This window comes from Notamacropus eugenii, chromosome 6 (assembly GCF_028372415.1).
Source record: "Notamacropus eugenii isolate mMacEug1 chromosome 6, mMacEug1.pri_v2, whole genome shotgun sequence".
Lineage (NCBI taxonomy): Eukaryota > Metazoa > Chordata > Mammalia > Diprotodontia > Macropodidae > Notamacropus > Notamacropus eugenii.
In genome coordinates, this window is record NC_092877.1 from 31,499,790 (window position 1) to 31,515,219 (window position 15,430).

General features: G+C 40.1%; 1 protein-coding gene across 5 annotated transcripts in view; it reads left to right on the top strand.

Moving 5' to 3' along the window:
• Nucleotides 1-15,430, top strand: part of LOC140510634 (solute carrier family 15 member 2-like) — a 61,469-nt gene that overhangs the window by 22,792 nt on the left and 23,247 nt on the right. For all 5 annotated transcript variants that reach the window (XM_072619361.1, XM_072619364.1, XM_072619363.1 and 2 more), the window contains 4 exons: nt 2,328-2,410; nt 2,779-2,865; nt 3,498-3,587; nt 7,347-7,391. In XM_072619361.1, the coding sequence (XP_072475462.1) occupies nt 2,328-2,410; nt 2,779-2,865; nt 3,498-3,587; nt 7,347-7,391 (305 nt within the window). The remainder of the gene's footprint in view (nt 1-2,327; nt 2,411-2,778; nt 2,866-3,497; nt 3,588-7,346; nt 7,392-15,430) is intronic.

Here is a 15,430-nt window from a genome sequence, read left to right on the forward strand (position 1 = left end):
TTGGGAAGTGGGAGGGCATGAGGGAAGAGATAATGAGTTTTGTTTTAGACATGTTTTAAAAATTTGAAATCCTGTCTAATAAGTGATTGAAGGTGAGAGACTTGGGTCAGCAGAGATGTTAGGACTGAGAATCTTTGACACAAAATGATCATTGAATCCTTTAGAACTGATAAGATCACCAAGTGAAATAGTGTTGTTGGTGTCTGTCCTTTGTTCTCAAAAAGGACCATGACATCAGGAAGATGATGTCATGACTTGCAAGGCATGAAGTGAGGGAGGGCTGTGCAAAGTCACCAGCCTCACTCTGTCCTCTGGAGGCATCTGGGTCCAGTAGCCAGATGTAGATCAGGACAACTGGAGATGCTGAAATGGTACAGAGGGAGAAGAGGACCCAAGATAGAGCCTTGAAGGACATGCACAGTTAGCAGACACAGCCTGGATGAAGATCCAGCAATGGAGATTGAGAAGGAGCACTCAGATAGGAGGAGAGCTAGGAGAGAGTAGTATCACCTAGAGAGGAGAGAGGATCAAGGGAAAGAGGGTGATGAGCTGTGTCCAAAGAGGCAGAGAATATAAGAAGGATAAGGACTGAGAAAAGGACATTATATTTGGCAATTAAAAGATCAGTGATTTCTCTGGAGATAGTTACAATTTGAATTAAGAGGCTGGGAGCCAAACTTCAGAAATTTAAGAGTGAAAGGATAGAAAGTGGAAGACAGTCTTTTCAAGGAGTTTATCCACAAGGCAGTAGGAAAGAGGGCAATAGCTACTGTAGGGATCAAAAAACGACTCTTTTGGGTTGGGGGGGGGTGCGTTGAGGATGGGGAAGAAATAAATGTGTTTGTAAGTATTAACTCAAGGTTGGGCTCTAAAGGCTATCAGGCTTGGTCTGACTCCTAGAGGAGTCAGATTGGTTTTCCATGCTCTAGGCCTTTCACAATTTCACTTAAGGCTTTGCAATCTTAGTTGTTCGTATGAAAGAGCTTTTTTGAGAAAGCAGTAAAGGTTAAAAAAGAAAGCTAAGCATAGTAGTGGCTCCATCACACCTTGACTCATTCATGGTTTTGTCTGGAGAAGAATTAGTCTCATCTGTTAATTTATGAATCATGGACGGGAGGATTTGATTGAGGAATATAATCCCTAGCACCTCGTGAACAATGTCTAATTCTCTGGAACAGGAAGATAAAAAAGCTTTCATCTGTTTTGTTCTATATGCATTAGCTTCTTATCTGGTTAAGAACAAAGATCATGAAAATGGACCTGTTTTTGTTGATTCCTGATTATCACTACAGAATACATTCAATATTTTGTATCTCATGTTTGAGTTTGTATTTTTAAGAAAGTTCAGGTGCTAATTATTCATTTTCTTAAAAAAAATAGTTTCTTTAGCTTGATGAATAAAAATGTTCATGATAGAGTATTATATCCATGTTCACCTTTAAAAAATTCAAAATAAAATTTCCTGGCTTCCTCACTACTAAATGTGTGATGCAAGTATATGCAGATCACCTTAGGTAAGGGACAGAAGAATTAGGTTATTTCAGGCATTCAAATGTTCCTCAGGAATGGTAGTGAGTGAGCTGTAGAAGGTCCTCAGGGAGGGTAGGAGCATGGTGAAAGCATTGTTTCAGAAAGATTAATCCATAACCATGGGCAGATGGCTTCAAGATCCCTAGCAAAAGACTGTGTATGTAAATTTGTGTTTCAATATGGCATTTCTTCCAAGAAAATACCAAAGTCCTGTGACTGGTTTTTCCCATTTGGAAGGAGAAAAGTTTCTCCTTACCACCTAGTACTAGTATACTTAGAGAAAATGGTTAGGTGTTTCTAGAAATCTAAATTTAAAGTCCTTTTCCTGTCAGTATTCTGAGGCTTTATTCTTCAATTCAGCTTTGATAAACGTTCTTGAGCTCAGTGAGGGGAACATAAGAAAATGGAAAGATGTGGTTTCCGTCTTTAAAAAAAAAAGCTTCCAGTCTAATAAAGACAAAAAAACCCATGTGACAAGTTATATGGTAGCATAAGGTGGCAGTTTATAATGAAATACCAAATAAATAGCCCAGATGACAATACTAGACTGAAGCAGGCATTCAGAGAAGGAGAAGGGCCTGGACTACACTTCCTTTCTAAACTACTTCTGATAGAAATCCAATATTATACCAGAGCAGGGTCTCTTCAGCCAAAGTGTCGTTTGGTTGTTTGTTTGGTTGTTTTTTGTTGTTTTTTTTTTTTTAATGCAGACTTAAGCTTGTTGAGACAGTGTGGTCACAACATATCCATGTGGGCATGTGGGGCTAAAATCTTGAAATGCTCTGTGTTGTTTCCAGGGACGTTTATATATTTCAGGAAATTATTCTTCAGAGAACACCCCAAAGGGAGCAAACTATTGAAAATCCTCAAGTGTATCCTGGTGAGTGGAGTTCATTTGTGCCTACATCTAACCATGTGAATGGGCATGAATCCCTGAATTTCCAAAGCCTAATATCACTCACTAGGACCTAAATCTGGGATAGAGAGTTAGGTTCTTCAAGCCCTAGGAACTGGGCTTCCTCTCTCTAAAATAAAGCTAAAATTTTGAGGAGAGACTCCTTTCTCTTCCTGTCCCTTTCATTGTCCCTGTTCTCCCCTCCCTTGGTGAGGTGGGAAATATCTAACCAATAGAAAATCCGAAAGATCTCAGAACGTAGTCTAGTTTGTGTGGGGGAAGAGGGTTGGGTCTGGGTGTGCATGAAGTGAATTTTCCTGGCCCTTCTTGACTTTTCTAATGCACTCCTATAGACCGCAATTAAAAATCATCTACGTCACTATTCTTGGAAGACCCCAAGGAGGGATCATTGGCTGGACTGGGCATCAGAGAAATTCTCGGTAAGTGGAGAGCTGACCCAGCAATAGAAGAGATATGGAGACAGGAGTAGAAACTACTGCCTCATTGTGTGTCTATGGGCTCTGGATAAGAACATTCCACTTTTCAGGGCACCTATCTATCTTCCCATTCACCTACCTTTTGCCTTCCTTTTTACTCTTCGTTCATTCCATTCTATCCATTCCCTAACCTTTGTTTACATTCACTTGTCCTTTTCCTCATTCACCTACCTTTTCTCCCTACTCCCTTCCACCCCTAAACCTATCCAGCCCAAAAAACCTCTACCTATTCCCAATCTCCTTCAATAAACCCCATCCCCTTACCTCTCCCTATCTCCCTTTCTAGCCTTATCCTATTATCTACTCATCACTCTATTTCTTACCTATCTGTCCATCTTCCCATCCTACACTTGTCTCTCACTTTCCATCTTGCCCACTTTCCTATCCCCCCCCCCTTAATACATTGTTCCATTCACCTTCCTTCCATAACAATAACGATGATGATTATTTCTGCCTAACTCTACCAACCTAGTGGTCTTTCCCTTTCATCTATTTATCTGTCCCTCTATTAATATGTCTGCCCTTTTCCCCCTCAATGACTGGATGCCTATTCACCTGTCCTCTGTTGCCTCCAGGAGAATCATCTTAATGAAGTGAAGGTTTTCTTTCGGATGTTGCTTTTCCTCTTACCCTTTCCATTTCTCTGGGCCTTGGCTGAAAAACAGGTAGGAGACTCTACAGGTGATGGTGTGTTTGAGGGACTGATGGGAATGAGATTAAAAAAATGGAAGCCAGTGTAGGAAGGTAGGAGATCAGTAGTTGGTAAGGGAAAGCTAAGAGTGGGACTAGGGAAAGAAATAGGGTGGGATTATTTATTGAGCCCCTATCATGTATGCAGCATGGTATGCACAGTAGTGCAAGAGAGACAAAGGAGAGATGGTCTCTGACTTCAGAGAGCTCATGGTCTAGTCAAAAGATAACACATTAAGCACATGCTCTCATTGGGATATAAGCTACATCCCTGCCTTCATGGAGTCTGTAGTTGAAGAGGGAAATAAGAAGCAAATATGAATGACTGCATAAAGTAGAATGTAAAAGCACTTTTAAAAGAAGTATGTAGTTCTATGTTAATTCATAAAGCTGATATTTGAATTATGGTTTAGGAATTTGACAAGCAGATCTGGAGACCTAGAGAGGAAACTCTAGACGAGAGGAAGAGAACAGTATGAACAAAAGCAGAGAGCTTGGTTAGTTGAGTTTGGCTGAATACTAGGGTAGACAAGAAGTAATGGGAAGATAAAGACTGGAAGGTTAGGTTGGGACCAATCACATGGACCTTGAAAGCCTGGCGAAGAAATTCGGATTTGATTTATTAAGTAATAGGAAGCCATGGAAACTTTTTGAGCAAGGTGGAAGGTGGTGTGACAAGACTAGAGCTATGTTTAGCAAGATTAATCTGGCAGTACATGAGAAGAGACTGAAAGTCGGGAAAGTAGTTAGGAGACTTTTTCAGTAGCCTGGGTGAGAATTAAAACCCAGAAACGAGATCATAGAAATGGAAATACAGAAGAAGGAAGGGATTCTGGAAACATTACAAAGCAGACAAGGACAGGACATAGCAACTAATGGCTTTTGGACTGAAATGGACAGCAAAAACAATGGCTAAAGGGTAGTTGATATTCAGTATAAGTAAGATCATAATAAGAGAATTCTTAGCTGCCTTTGATGAGTTCAAGTCACCAGGCCCAAAAAGAATGGCGGTCTAGGGTACTGAAAGAATTGACAAATGTAATTGGTAAATGAGCTTCTGAATGGGAAAAGTCCCACAGGATTGGGGAAGGGAAAAGTTGGGAAGACAGAAGGAAAGAGATAGAAATTTGTAAATGATCACTCAGTAAGTTTTTAATAAGTGGCTACTAAGTGTGAGGCACTCTAGGATGCACAGGGAATACTAAGAGAAAAATGAAACAGGCCCTGCCTTCAGGGTGCTTACACCCTATCAAGGATGTTCCACAGGAGACTAAAGTTTGACTAAGATCCCTGGCACTCTAGAATGTATTTTGAAAGAGACAGAATACATCTCCCAAAGAAAATGGGATGATAAAGAGGTGACATGGGAAATCTCATTCAGAACTAGCCATACCAGATTTTCTTTTCTTGACAGACAGGGTTATTCAAATGGTCAACCAGGAGAATGTTTTTGATGAAGTCTATCTCTATTTTAGAAAATTATTTGAACAGTTTCTCCTGCTTTTCTTACGGACAAGACAGAGTCGTGGGCTAGACCAGAAGTCAGCAAAGTACAGGTGGCCGAAATTCAGCTGCCTGTTTTTGTACAACCTGAGAGCTAACAACGGTGTTTACATTATTAAATTAAGTTTTATTGTATTTTAAAATGCAAGAACCATTCTTAGTTTGGAAGGTATACAAAAAACAAACAGACCTGGCAGTGCTGACCCCTTGAGCTAGACAGTAGTATGATTAGTTTCTTTCAAGATCAATCAACTGGTTGAATTTGAGTTAAACATTAATGGTTCAATGCCAGCATAGAAGTAGATCATCTCCATGCAGTTTCATTAGTGACATGGATGCAGTCATAGGTGATGTGCTTATCAAATTTGCCTGACATTGGGAAGGATAGCTAGGGGTGTGTTGAATGACAGCATCGGGATACAAGTAGATCTTGGTAGTAAACACTGAACTAAGTTTAATTAGATTAAATTTCAAAAGGACCAAAGGCAACTTCACAAGCACAAGATGGAAAAGATATGGCTACACAGCCAAATCTGAAGTTTTTAGTAGACTACAATAATAAGCCAATGATAGGTGGGGCATGGTGATCAAAAATGTCAATCAGACTCCAATTATATTGACAGATACAAAGTGTCCAGACCTAGGGGAGTCAGAGTCTTACTTCGCTCTGCCCTTGTCAGTCTCATTTGGAGGATTGTGTTATGTGCCCCATATTTGAAGAAGGGCCTTGATGAATTGGATAATAATTGGAAAATAGTTGGATAACAAATTGGAAAAGTTAGAATGGTGAAGGTCAAGATCATACTACATGTGGATCAGTTGAAGGAAATGAGGGAGAACACTGAGCCTAAGTAAAAGAAGACTTGAGGGGACACAGTAGCTGTCACCAAATACAGGATATCCACAAAGTCTTATTAGGGACACCCTGTATTTGAAGGGGTGGTACATGGAAGAGGAATTATTCTATTTGTCCTACTTGGGTATAGCAGGTAGAATTGGATACAATGGGTAGAAGGTACGGGAAAGGCTAATTTAGATTTGATATAAGGAAAATTTTCATAACACTTAGATGTTCAAAAAGTGAAATGGGAGATTGTGGGTTCCCCTTCACTGGAGAGCTTCAAGTGAAAAAAAAAAAGAATGACTGCTTCTTGCTTCTTGAGCCTGTTGTAGGTTATAGTTGTGTAGTCCTCAATTTGACTTAGTTCAGTAGATTCAAAGATACTTTTAAAAAATATTCAACAGGAACTTATAATTCATAAAATCCAACTAAAAACTGCTTTAGTAATTAAACATTACAAACACAAAATCCAAGCATAAAAAGTACATCACATATAATTCTCCTTCTGAAGTCACTGAATCAGACTCCTTCTGGTGAAGACAATGGACCCCCTTCTCAGAATAATGGCCTAAATGCGTTAAGAAATACGTGGTTGTTGTCCTTCGTCTTCAAAGAGGACCCAAATGACATCATCATGATAAAGTGACACTTCAGTGGGTCCGACTATGGCTGATCAGACCAATGTGAGCTCAGAATACTCTACCACAAGTTGGGCACAGATAGTCCGTGTGATTAGATTAGAAAGGAAACCAACTCTATTGAAATACAGTTATCAAAATATTTTTGGAAAGTTAAATTCATGGGCCCAAGGCCCTGTTCTGTACACTTAGACTTCTCTGTAACCCAGAAGAGTTGAATATTCTCCATGAGAAAAGAAATCCACCAATTATAACTTCATTAGGTAGATTGGGACCAAGGGTAAATCAGGTCTGTCCCCTCATACCCTTTTACATAACCCCTGACCTCCATTCATATCTAGATGAAATCAGGTTAAAATGTATAGCAGAGATAATCTGTGGACAATTTAATGAAATAACTCAACAAACATTAAGCAAATAAATAAAAAGTTGTAAGTAGTTGGAGCTCAGGAAGTGTCTCCACGCTAATGCTTTTAAAATGAAAATCATCGGGTAGAAAGTACCAGCCATGTCTGGGTGAAGGACTACCATGGCCAGACATAGTGACCCCATTAGATGCCACAGCCCCACAAGCCCACTGGAGATCCTACCTCAAAGGGACTCTTGGGGGTGGCTCTAAGATCCCTTCTGACTGAGATTCCGGAATTTTTTAATTGTATGTGGGTGGGCAAAGAGAGGTAGAAGTTGAATCTAAGATCTAATTTGGGGAGCTTATGGTTATATGATGACAAGAGTCTCTTTTTATCCCTCAGACTTCAGAATGGATTTTACAATCTAAGAAGATGAATTATTCTGTGGTCAGTACTATATGACTGTGTCCCTCTTCTCCCCTCTTCTTCCCCTTGTAGTGTGTTTTCATCTTTGTATTTTTCTTCTATTTGCATCATCCCTTGTTTTCTCTCTCCCCACCCCCGTTAAGTAATCCATGGCCAGAAACCCTAAAGGGATGGGAATGAGCAGAGGAATAGTCCTAGGGATCCCTGGAAAGACATGAGTGTAAAGATGGTACAGAAAAAAAATGAGATTTCTCATTGCATACCTAAGGTACTGACAGTTCTTGGTGCTAGAGAAAGGTAGTCCATGCTTAAATTCCTTTCTTTGGGGAGTAGCTAAGGGAAACTTAGATGTGTAGATATCCATGGATGCCAGATCAATCCAGGGCAAAAAGGGTTGAAAATGCCTCCGACTAATGCAAACATATCAGAAAATCAAAGGTAGAACTTTAAATTGAGAAGACTATGATGCTAGATCCCCAGTGGCAGCGTTCACACAAACACACAAATACATATGATATTACATGTATGGATATACACTTATGTATTTGTTGTAAGGGAATATCCAGAAGGGAAAGGTCTTCAATAGTCTTAGTTGATTCTCCTACATCTCACTCCCCTAGATCTCCCAAAACATTAGAACTTTACCCAGTTACTGCCCCCTCAATGCTAACACAAGACTGTCACTCCCCAGTATTGAGAGATTCTCAAACCCTCCCAGAATGGGCTTGCTCATAAGTAGAGTATATTTTGTGAGCCTGTGGGTGTTGTTTTTCACGTGTATGTTTGTGGCTAGATTTGTGTAGGCCTTTGCAACCATTCCTCAGAAGATAGATTTTCCAGAGTTTCTCATCCATGTTGTCTTCCCCCATGACTTCCAATTTGCTTAACCATTTATTCATATTCATACCCTTTCTCTGGGCTCCTTATCCAAGTTCTCCAATAGATCTTCCACAAGGGGTCCTCCCCAATGTGGTAGGGGCTTTCTGCTCAATCTCTTGACATCATCCAAGTACCAGGGCAGCATGTGAGCTGTCGATATTTGATCTCTCACTTTTACTATGTGATGAGTCCAGTGCTTTTTCCAGACATACTTATATCGGACATCTTTTACACTGCTTTGTGTTGTCTCCATAGGAGTTAATAAAGGTAAACTGAGGTGCAAAATTCTGATCTTTTATCAGTTTATTATCATGGCATGAACCTGTTCATAAAATGGATCAAATGGCTACCTCAGTTAGGTCCAAAGACCCAGAGAAGGAGCTACAACTCCCTTTTTATAAGCACAGAACAAAGAATAGAACTGGAAAAATGAGGAAAACAATACAGTTGGTTATAGGATTGGCAACATCATGGGAATGAGAGCATGACTGATCACATTAAGAAGAGTGAGTCAACACTCATGTGAAGCTAGCAGCCACTCCTCTGCCTTACAGGAATGCTTGGTTGATTTATGGGACCCAACTGCATCCTGAGGCTATTAATAGTGGACCAGAGATAGCATACTCCCTGGCTCCTAAGAGGGAGATAAGACACCCCCTTTAATTGGACAAAGATAGGTAAGGATGGAAATGTACCAGGTCACCTTGTAGGTCTTCAAAGGTAGCAGACAGATATCATGTAGTTTTTCAGGAGCTGAAGTTATGAGGGATGACAAATTTTCTTTAACTAAAAGGGATAGCTGAACTCCTGTGACTAAGAAATATTCATTTTTTGAGTCTACCTGCAAAGTTAGAGATAGCGGACTGGACTCCCTGGTGTCCACCTGCATCCCTCAAAGATTGCAGATTTTTTCGAGACAAGAATAGAACAGTGATTAGTAGGAGAATTGGATTTTTAAACTTAACTCATTACTGGCCCACTGAATTTCTAAACTAAGTTTAGAAACAAAGAACCATGATTTGGGCAGTCACAGGACAAAATCAATCAACTGTAAATAGGGTCAATAAAAATGATCCAGAACCAATTTAATATTCTCAATGTTTGCAATTCATCATTCATAACACATTGCAGTCTACTTAATAGCCATCATGTGCCTCTCCATTGCCTTGGGGGGGTGGAGCAAGACTTCTCAGCCTCAGTTTCCTTACCTATAAAGTGGGAATGAATAATAGTACCTACCTCATGGGGTTGTTGTAATGAGCAGATAATTATACAGAAAGCAATTCAAAAATCTTAAAGTGTTAAATCAATGCTAGCTATATCATTGTTATTATAATGATGCAGACCGATTCAAGAATGGCTGTCATATCAGTAATGAATATTTCCTGTCCACTAAAATAGAATCAATTTTATTTTGTCTTTTGGTGATTTTATTTGATGCTGATCATACCCATCATTTCTCAATTCTTTTCTTACATAAAGTATTGGTGATGCAGAGGTGTGAGGGTTCTTTCTAGTCTCTAAGACTCTGGCCTCTCTTATTCCCAATCCCAAACCACATTTTTTCTGCAATATTCTTGTCCATCCTCACTTTTGCATTGAAGTCACTGAGTATTAAAATAGGTTTTGGTTTAACTTGGACAGTCTTAGAGAATTCTTCAAATAATTTCTGCAACAGATAGAAGTACATAAACTGCAATCATTATTACAGCAGTCTTTTTACAAATATTTATCATTAATACTCCAATACAAGATGACCAAATGTTCCCTAACAAGAGATTTCCTGTTACCTTTGCAGTGATAAAGCCAATGCCACTAGCTTCTTAATTTGTGTCTTCAAGGATAGCATCAGTGTCATCCTTTATTTAACTAATATTTCCCTTTGTCTTCTGGTTTGGTTTACATCAAAAACATCAACATTGACATCACTTGTCATTTGTCACTTGTCAGTCATTTGACAATGGTTTTACATTTAGAGGAATAAGTGAATGTTTAGAGATAGTTTTTAAAAATTATGGGATTCTTAGTCCCCTCTGGTCCTTTATTCATTATGAAGATTCATTTGATTGTGTCATGCAAGATAAATTGAAGTACACAGAGACTGGAGGCTGGGCACCTAGTTATGAGGATACTAAGCAATCCAGCTGAAATTTACTGAGTACCTAAATTAACAGAGTAGAGGGAGAAATAGAGAGGAGTGTGTGTATGTTGTGAAGGTCTTGGTGGCCAGGTAGATCTAGGTAGTGAGGAAGAAGGAATAAAAGATAATTTTGGGATTTCAAAGCTGGTTGACTGGGAGAATAACAATGGTGTTAAATGCTACTGAGAGACCAAGGAGAATGAGGATAACTAAAAGTTCACTAGATTTAGGAAAACCGAGGTCAATATGATGAGAATGTCTACAAAGGATTAATGGATGGTGAAGAAGTGAAGGAAGCAATATTAAACACTTCCCCCACCCCGACCCCAGCGCAGATGTTTGACAGGGAGAGGTAGAATAGACAAAAAGGTAGTTTGAGGAATTAGAGGTTTGAAGGAAGGTTTTCTTTTATTCCCTAAAAGATTGAGGGAGAACTGAACATTGTAGGCAGATAGGGGAAGGAGACAGTGAAGAAGGAGAGGCTGAGCATACATGACAGAAAAAGAATTTTAGATGGAGTAAAACCCAAGGGAAGTGAAGATTGGAGTTAGCTTTGGAAAGGAAGAAAGCCATCTCTTCCTCAGAAAAGATCAGTTTTGAGATGAGGAAGGAAAGTGAAAGAGCTCTTATCAAATGGCCTTGAACTCAGTAGATGGTAAGAAAAGTGGGGTTTGGATTTGGGGAAGTAAAAAAAAAGATCCTAATAACCTCTTTGGAGAATGAAAAATGGAGTGAACTGGAAATGAAGAAAAGGATTTCTGAGAAGCAGAGAGGACTCAGATGAGATTAGAAAACATGAATTTATAACACAGCAAGTGCTTAATGGAGGTAACCAACTGAAGATGGCAAATTCATATATTATACATGGCTGAAGGGTAAGAGACAAGGGATTCTGGAATATGAGACAAGGAGAACTTGAAATGGATAGGAAGACAAAGGTAGAAGGTGACAATGATCTTGGAGCAGAAAGTAGGAACTGAGGACTTGAAAGTTATAATGAGGGCAAAGACCATATTAAATAGAAGAAACTTCTTCGTAATAAGATTAGGAGTTTATTGTTAGATGGGAACCACAAGGTCAAGATATTGACTGTAGAGCCACTTCCAAATCATCTCCACATTACAGCTCTTGCACCCTAGCTATCGTTCCCATCTCAAACCCCCGCCAGATCATTAAGACTATGCCCCTAGCATGCGAGGTCCCGTTGATGAGTCTTGCATTATGCTGCCTGGAACCATACCTCCATGCAACTGCCAGCCATCTCCACACCTTCCTCTGCTTGTGTCCACCTCTCCCTCCTTCTTTTCCACATGCTCTCTTTGGGTTGTATTCCTTCTTTAGTATATTATCTTCTTGAGACAGGCTCTGTCTAGTTTGCTTGTATTTGTATCCTGAGTGTTTAGCAAGTACCTGGCACACAAATCAGTAAATAATAAATGCTGCCTGTCATTATCTATCTACCTGTCTGTCATCTGTAAGATATAACGTAGTCCAAGATATGTCTGTGCTGGTGAAAAAACAGTGGAGAAGATGTCATAAAAATATATGTTTAGAGATGAAAGAGACCATAAAGTTTATCTAATCCATCCCCCACAGACAACACACATTTTAGCAATGAGGAAACTGAGGCACAGAAGGTTGAAGTGATTTGTCCAGAGTCACATGGTAATAGGAAAGCAGTAAGAATGATAGGTAATGGAGCAGAGGATATTGGTGGTCAAGATACATGTCTATTTGCGAGCAGAGCCAAGATGGTGGACTAGAAAGACACACTTACGCAGGGTCTCCCCACATAGTCCACAAAATAACTGTAGAGAGGGACTCTCAACAAATTCTGGAGCAGCAGAAGTGGAGAACAACAGAGAGGAGGAGATTTCCAACCCACGGTGACCTGAAAGGCCCACAGAAACATCGGCTGCATTGGACAGGGAGCAGAGAGTGGAGCCCAGCCCAGCCTTGGCCACATGGATCAGGACAAGACTCTTGGAGGAGGACACCTCAGGGGTGGAATCTCCAGTCGCAGCAGCAGGTCCTCAGAACCCTCAACCCACAGGCACCAAAGGTCAGTGACGGGGTTTCATCAGCTGACCAAGAAGGGAGAAGGGCCTTCCCATAGCTCCCGCATCAGGCAGTGGCCACAGAGGCTGCACAGCAGCCTATACAGACCCTCCATTGTTGAAGCGTAAAAACCCCTGGGGGCACTGAAGAGCTGAGTCTTACCTCAGCCCTGGGTGGAGGCCCTGGGGGAGCTGGTCTTTGTCTCACACTAAATGGTGACCCTGCCCATCCAGCTTATCTGAAAATCAGCCCCCAGTGCTGACTTGCTGAAATGGAGACCAGGAGGCTATGGAGAGGTAACTGCTAAGATTCTGGACATAAAAATCCCTCTCTGCATCCAGACCAGTACACACTTGATCGTGCCACCTTGGAGGAACTAAGATCTCACAGATTCCCAGAGTGTACCCTACTCTTGACAAAGGACCCAAAAGTCAAGTAACTGGTTGGGAAAATGCCCAAAAAAGGGAAAAAAAAATAAGACCATAGAAGGTTACTTTCTTGGGGAACAGATATCTCCTTCCATCCTTTCAGATGAGGAAGAACAATGCTTACCATCAGGGAAAGACATAGAAGTCAAGGCTTCTGCACCCCAAACACCCAAAATAAATATTCAGTGGGCTCAGGCCATGGAAGAGCTCAAAAAGGATTTTGAAAATCAAGTTGGAGAGGCAGAGGAAAAACTGGGAAGAGAAATGAGAGAGATGCAAGAAAAGTATTAAAAACAGGTCAACACCTTGCTAAAGGAGACCCAGAAAAATGCTGAAGAAAATAACACATTGAAAAATAGGCTAACTCAATTGGCAAAAGAGGTTCAAAAAGCCAAGGAGGAGAAGAATGTTTTAAAAAGCAGAATTAGCCAAATGGAAAAGGAGGCTCAAAAGCTCACTGAATAAAACAGTTCTTCCAAAATTAGAATGGAACAGATGGAGGCTAATGACTTTATGAGAAACCAAGAAATTACAAAACAAAACCAAAAGAATGAAAAAATGGAAGATGATGTGAAATATCTCATTGGAAAAACAACTGACCTGGAAAATAGATCCAGGAGAGACAGTTTAAAAATTATGGGCCTACCTGAAAGCCATGATCCAAAAAAGAGCCTAGACATCATCTTTCATGAAATTATCAAGGAAAACTGCCCTGTTATTCTAGAACCAGAGGGCAAAATAAATATTGAAAGAATCCACTGATCACCACCTGAAAGAGATCCAAAAAGAGAAACTCCTAGGAACATTGTGGCCAAATTCCAGAGTTCCCAGGTCAAGGAGAAAATATTGCAGGCAGCTAGAAAGAAACAATTCAAATATTGTGGAAATACAATCAGGATAACACAAGATCTAGCAGCTTCTACATTAAGGGATCAAAGGGCATGGAATATGATATTCCAGAAGTCAAAGGAACTAGGACTAAAACCAAGAATCACCTACCCAGCAAAACTGAGTATAATGCTTCAGGGGAAAAAATGGTCTTTCCATGAAATCGAGGACTTTCAAGCATTCTTGATGAAAAGACCAGAGCTGAAAAGAAAATTTGACTTTCAAACACAAGAATGAAGAGAAGCATGAAAAGGTAAACAGCAAAGAGAAGTCATAAGGGACTTAATAAAGTTGAACTGTTTACATTCCTACATGGAAAGACAATATTTGTAACTTTTGAAACTTTTCAGTATTTGGGTAGTTGGTAGGATTACACACACACACACACACACACACACACACACACACACAGAGCACAAAGTAAATTGAATAGGATGGGATCATATCTTAAACAAATGAAATTAAGCAGTGAGAGAGAAATATATTGGGAGGAGAGAGAAATGGAATGGGGCAAATTATCTCTCATAAAAGGGGCAAGCAAAAGACTTTTCAGTGGAGAGAAAAAGTGGGGAGGAGAGAGAAAAACATGAAGCTTACTCTCATCACATTCAACTAAAGGAAGGAATAAAATGCACACTCATTTTGATATGAAAACCTATCTTACAATACAGGAAAGTAGGGGAGAAGGGGATAAGCAGAGTAGGGGGGATGATGGAAGGGAGGGCAGTGGGAGGAGGGAGAAATTTGAAATTAACACTCTTGGGGAGGGACAGGATCAAATGAGAGAACAGAAGCAATGGGGGGCAGGACAGGATGGAGGGAAATATAGGTAGTCTCACACAACATGACTATTATGGAAGTCATTTGCAAAACTATACAGATATGGCCAATATTGAATTGCTTGCCTTCCCAAAGGGAATGGGTGGGGAGGGAGGGATGAAGAGAAGTTGGAACTCAAAAGTTTTAGGAACAACTGTCGAGTATTGTTCTTGCTACTAGGAAATAAGAAATATAGGTAATGGGGTATAGAAAGTTATCTGGCCCTACAGGACAAAAGAGAAGATGGGGACAAGGGAAGGGAGCGATATTAGAAAAGAGATTGGTGATAGGGACAATTAGAATGCTTGGCATTTTGGGGTGGGGGGAGGGAAGAAATGGGGAGAAAATTTGGAACCCAAAATTTTGTGAAAATGAGTGTTAAAAGTTAAATTTAAAAAAAAAGATACATCTATTTGCTTTAGAGCCTGACCTATTCCACCATCCTCCCAGAACACGCTTGGTCTTTAGTATGATTGTTGAAGTCAGTATTGATGATGGCAGGGGATAAAGTAAACAGGAGGACTGTGAACAAGGCCTGAAGTGGTCAAAGAAAGATGTGAGTATATATGGAAGTTTGTTAGATCATAACAATGAGGATGTGGAAGAGTGTGGTATAAGTGCGTAATGTATGTGTTACTAAAGAAATGAGACTGTTGAGTGATGACTATGGAGCCGTGGCATGGAATTGGCAATGAAGAACAAGGAGCAGACAAGTTCTTCCTTTACTTGCTGTACATCTAGGAAGGTGGAGAAAGTATGACCTCCACTGGAAGTGATATCATCAAGGGAGAAGCAATTATGATGAGGAGGTGGAAAGAACACTGGCGGAAAATAGAAGACTAGAAGAG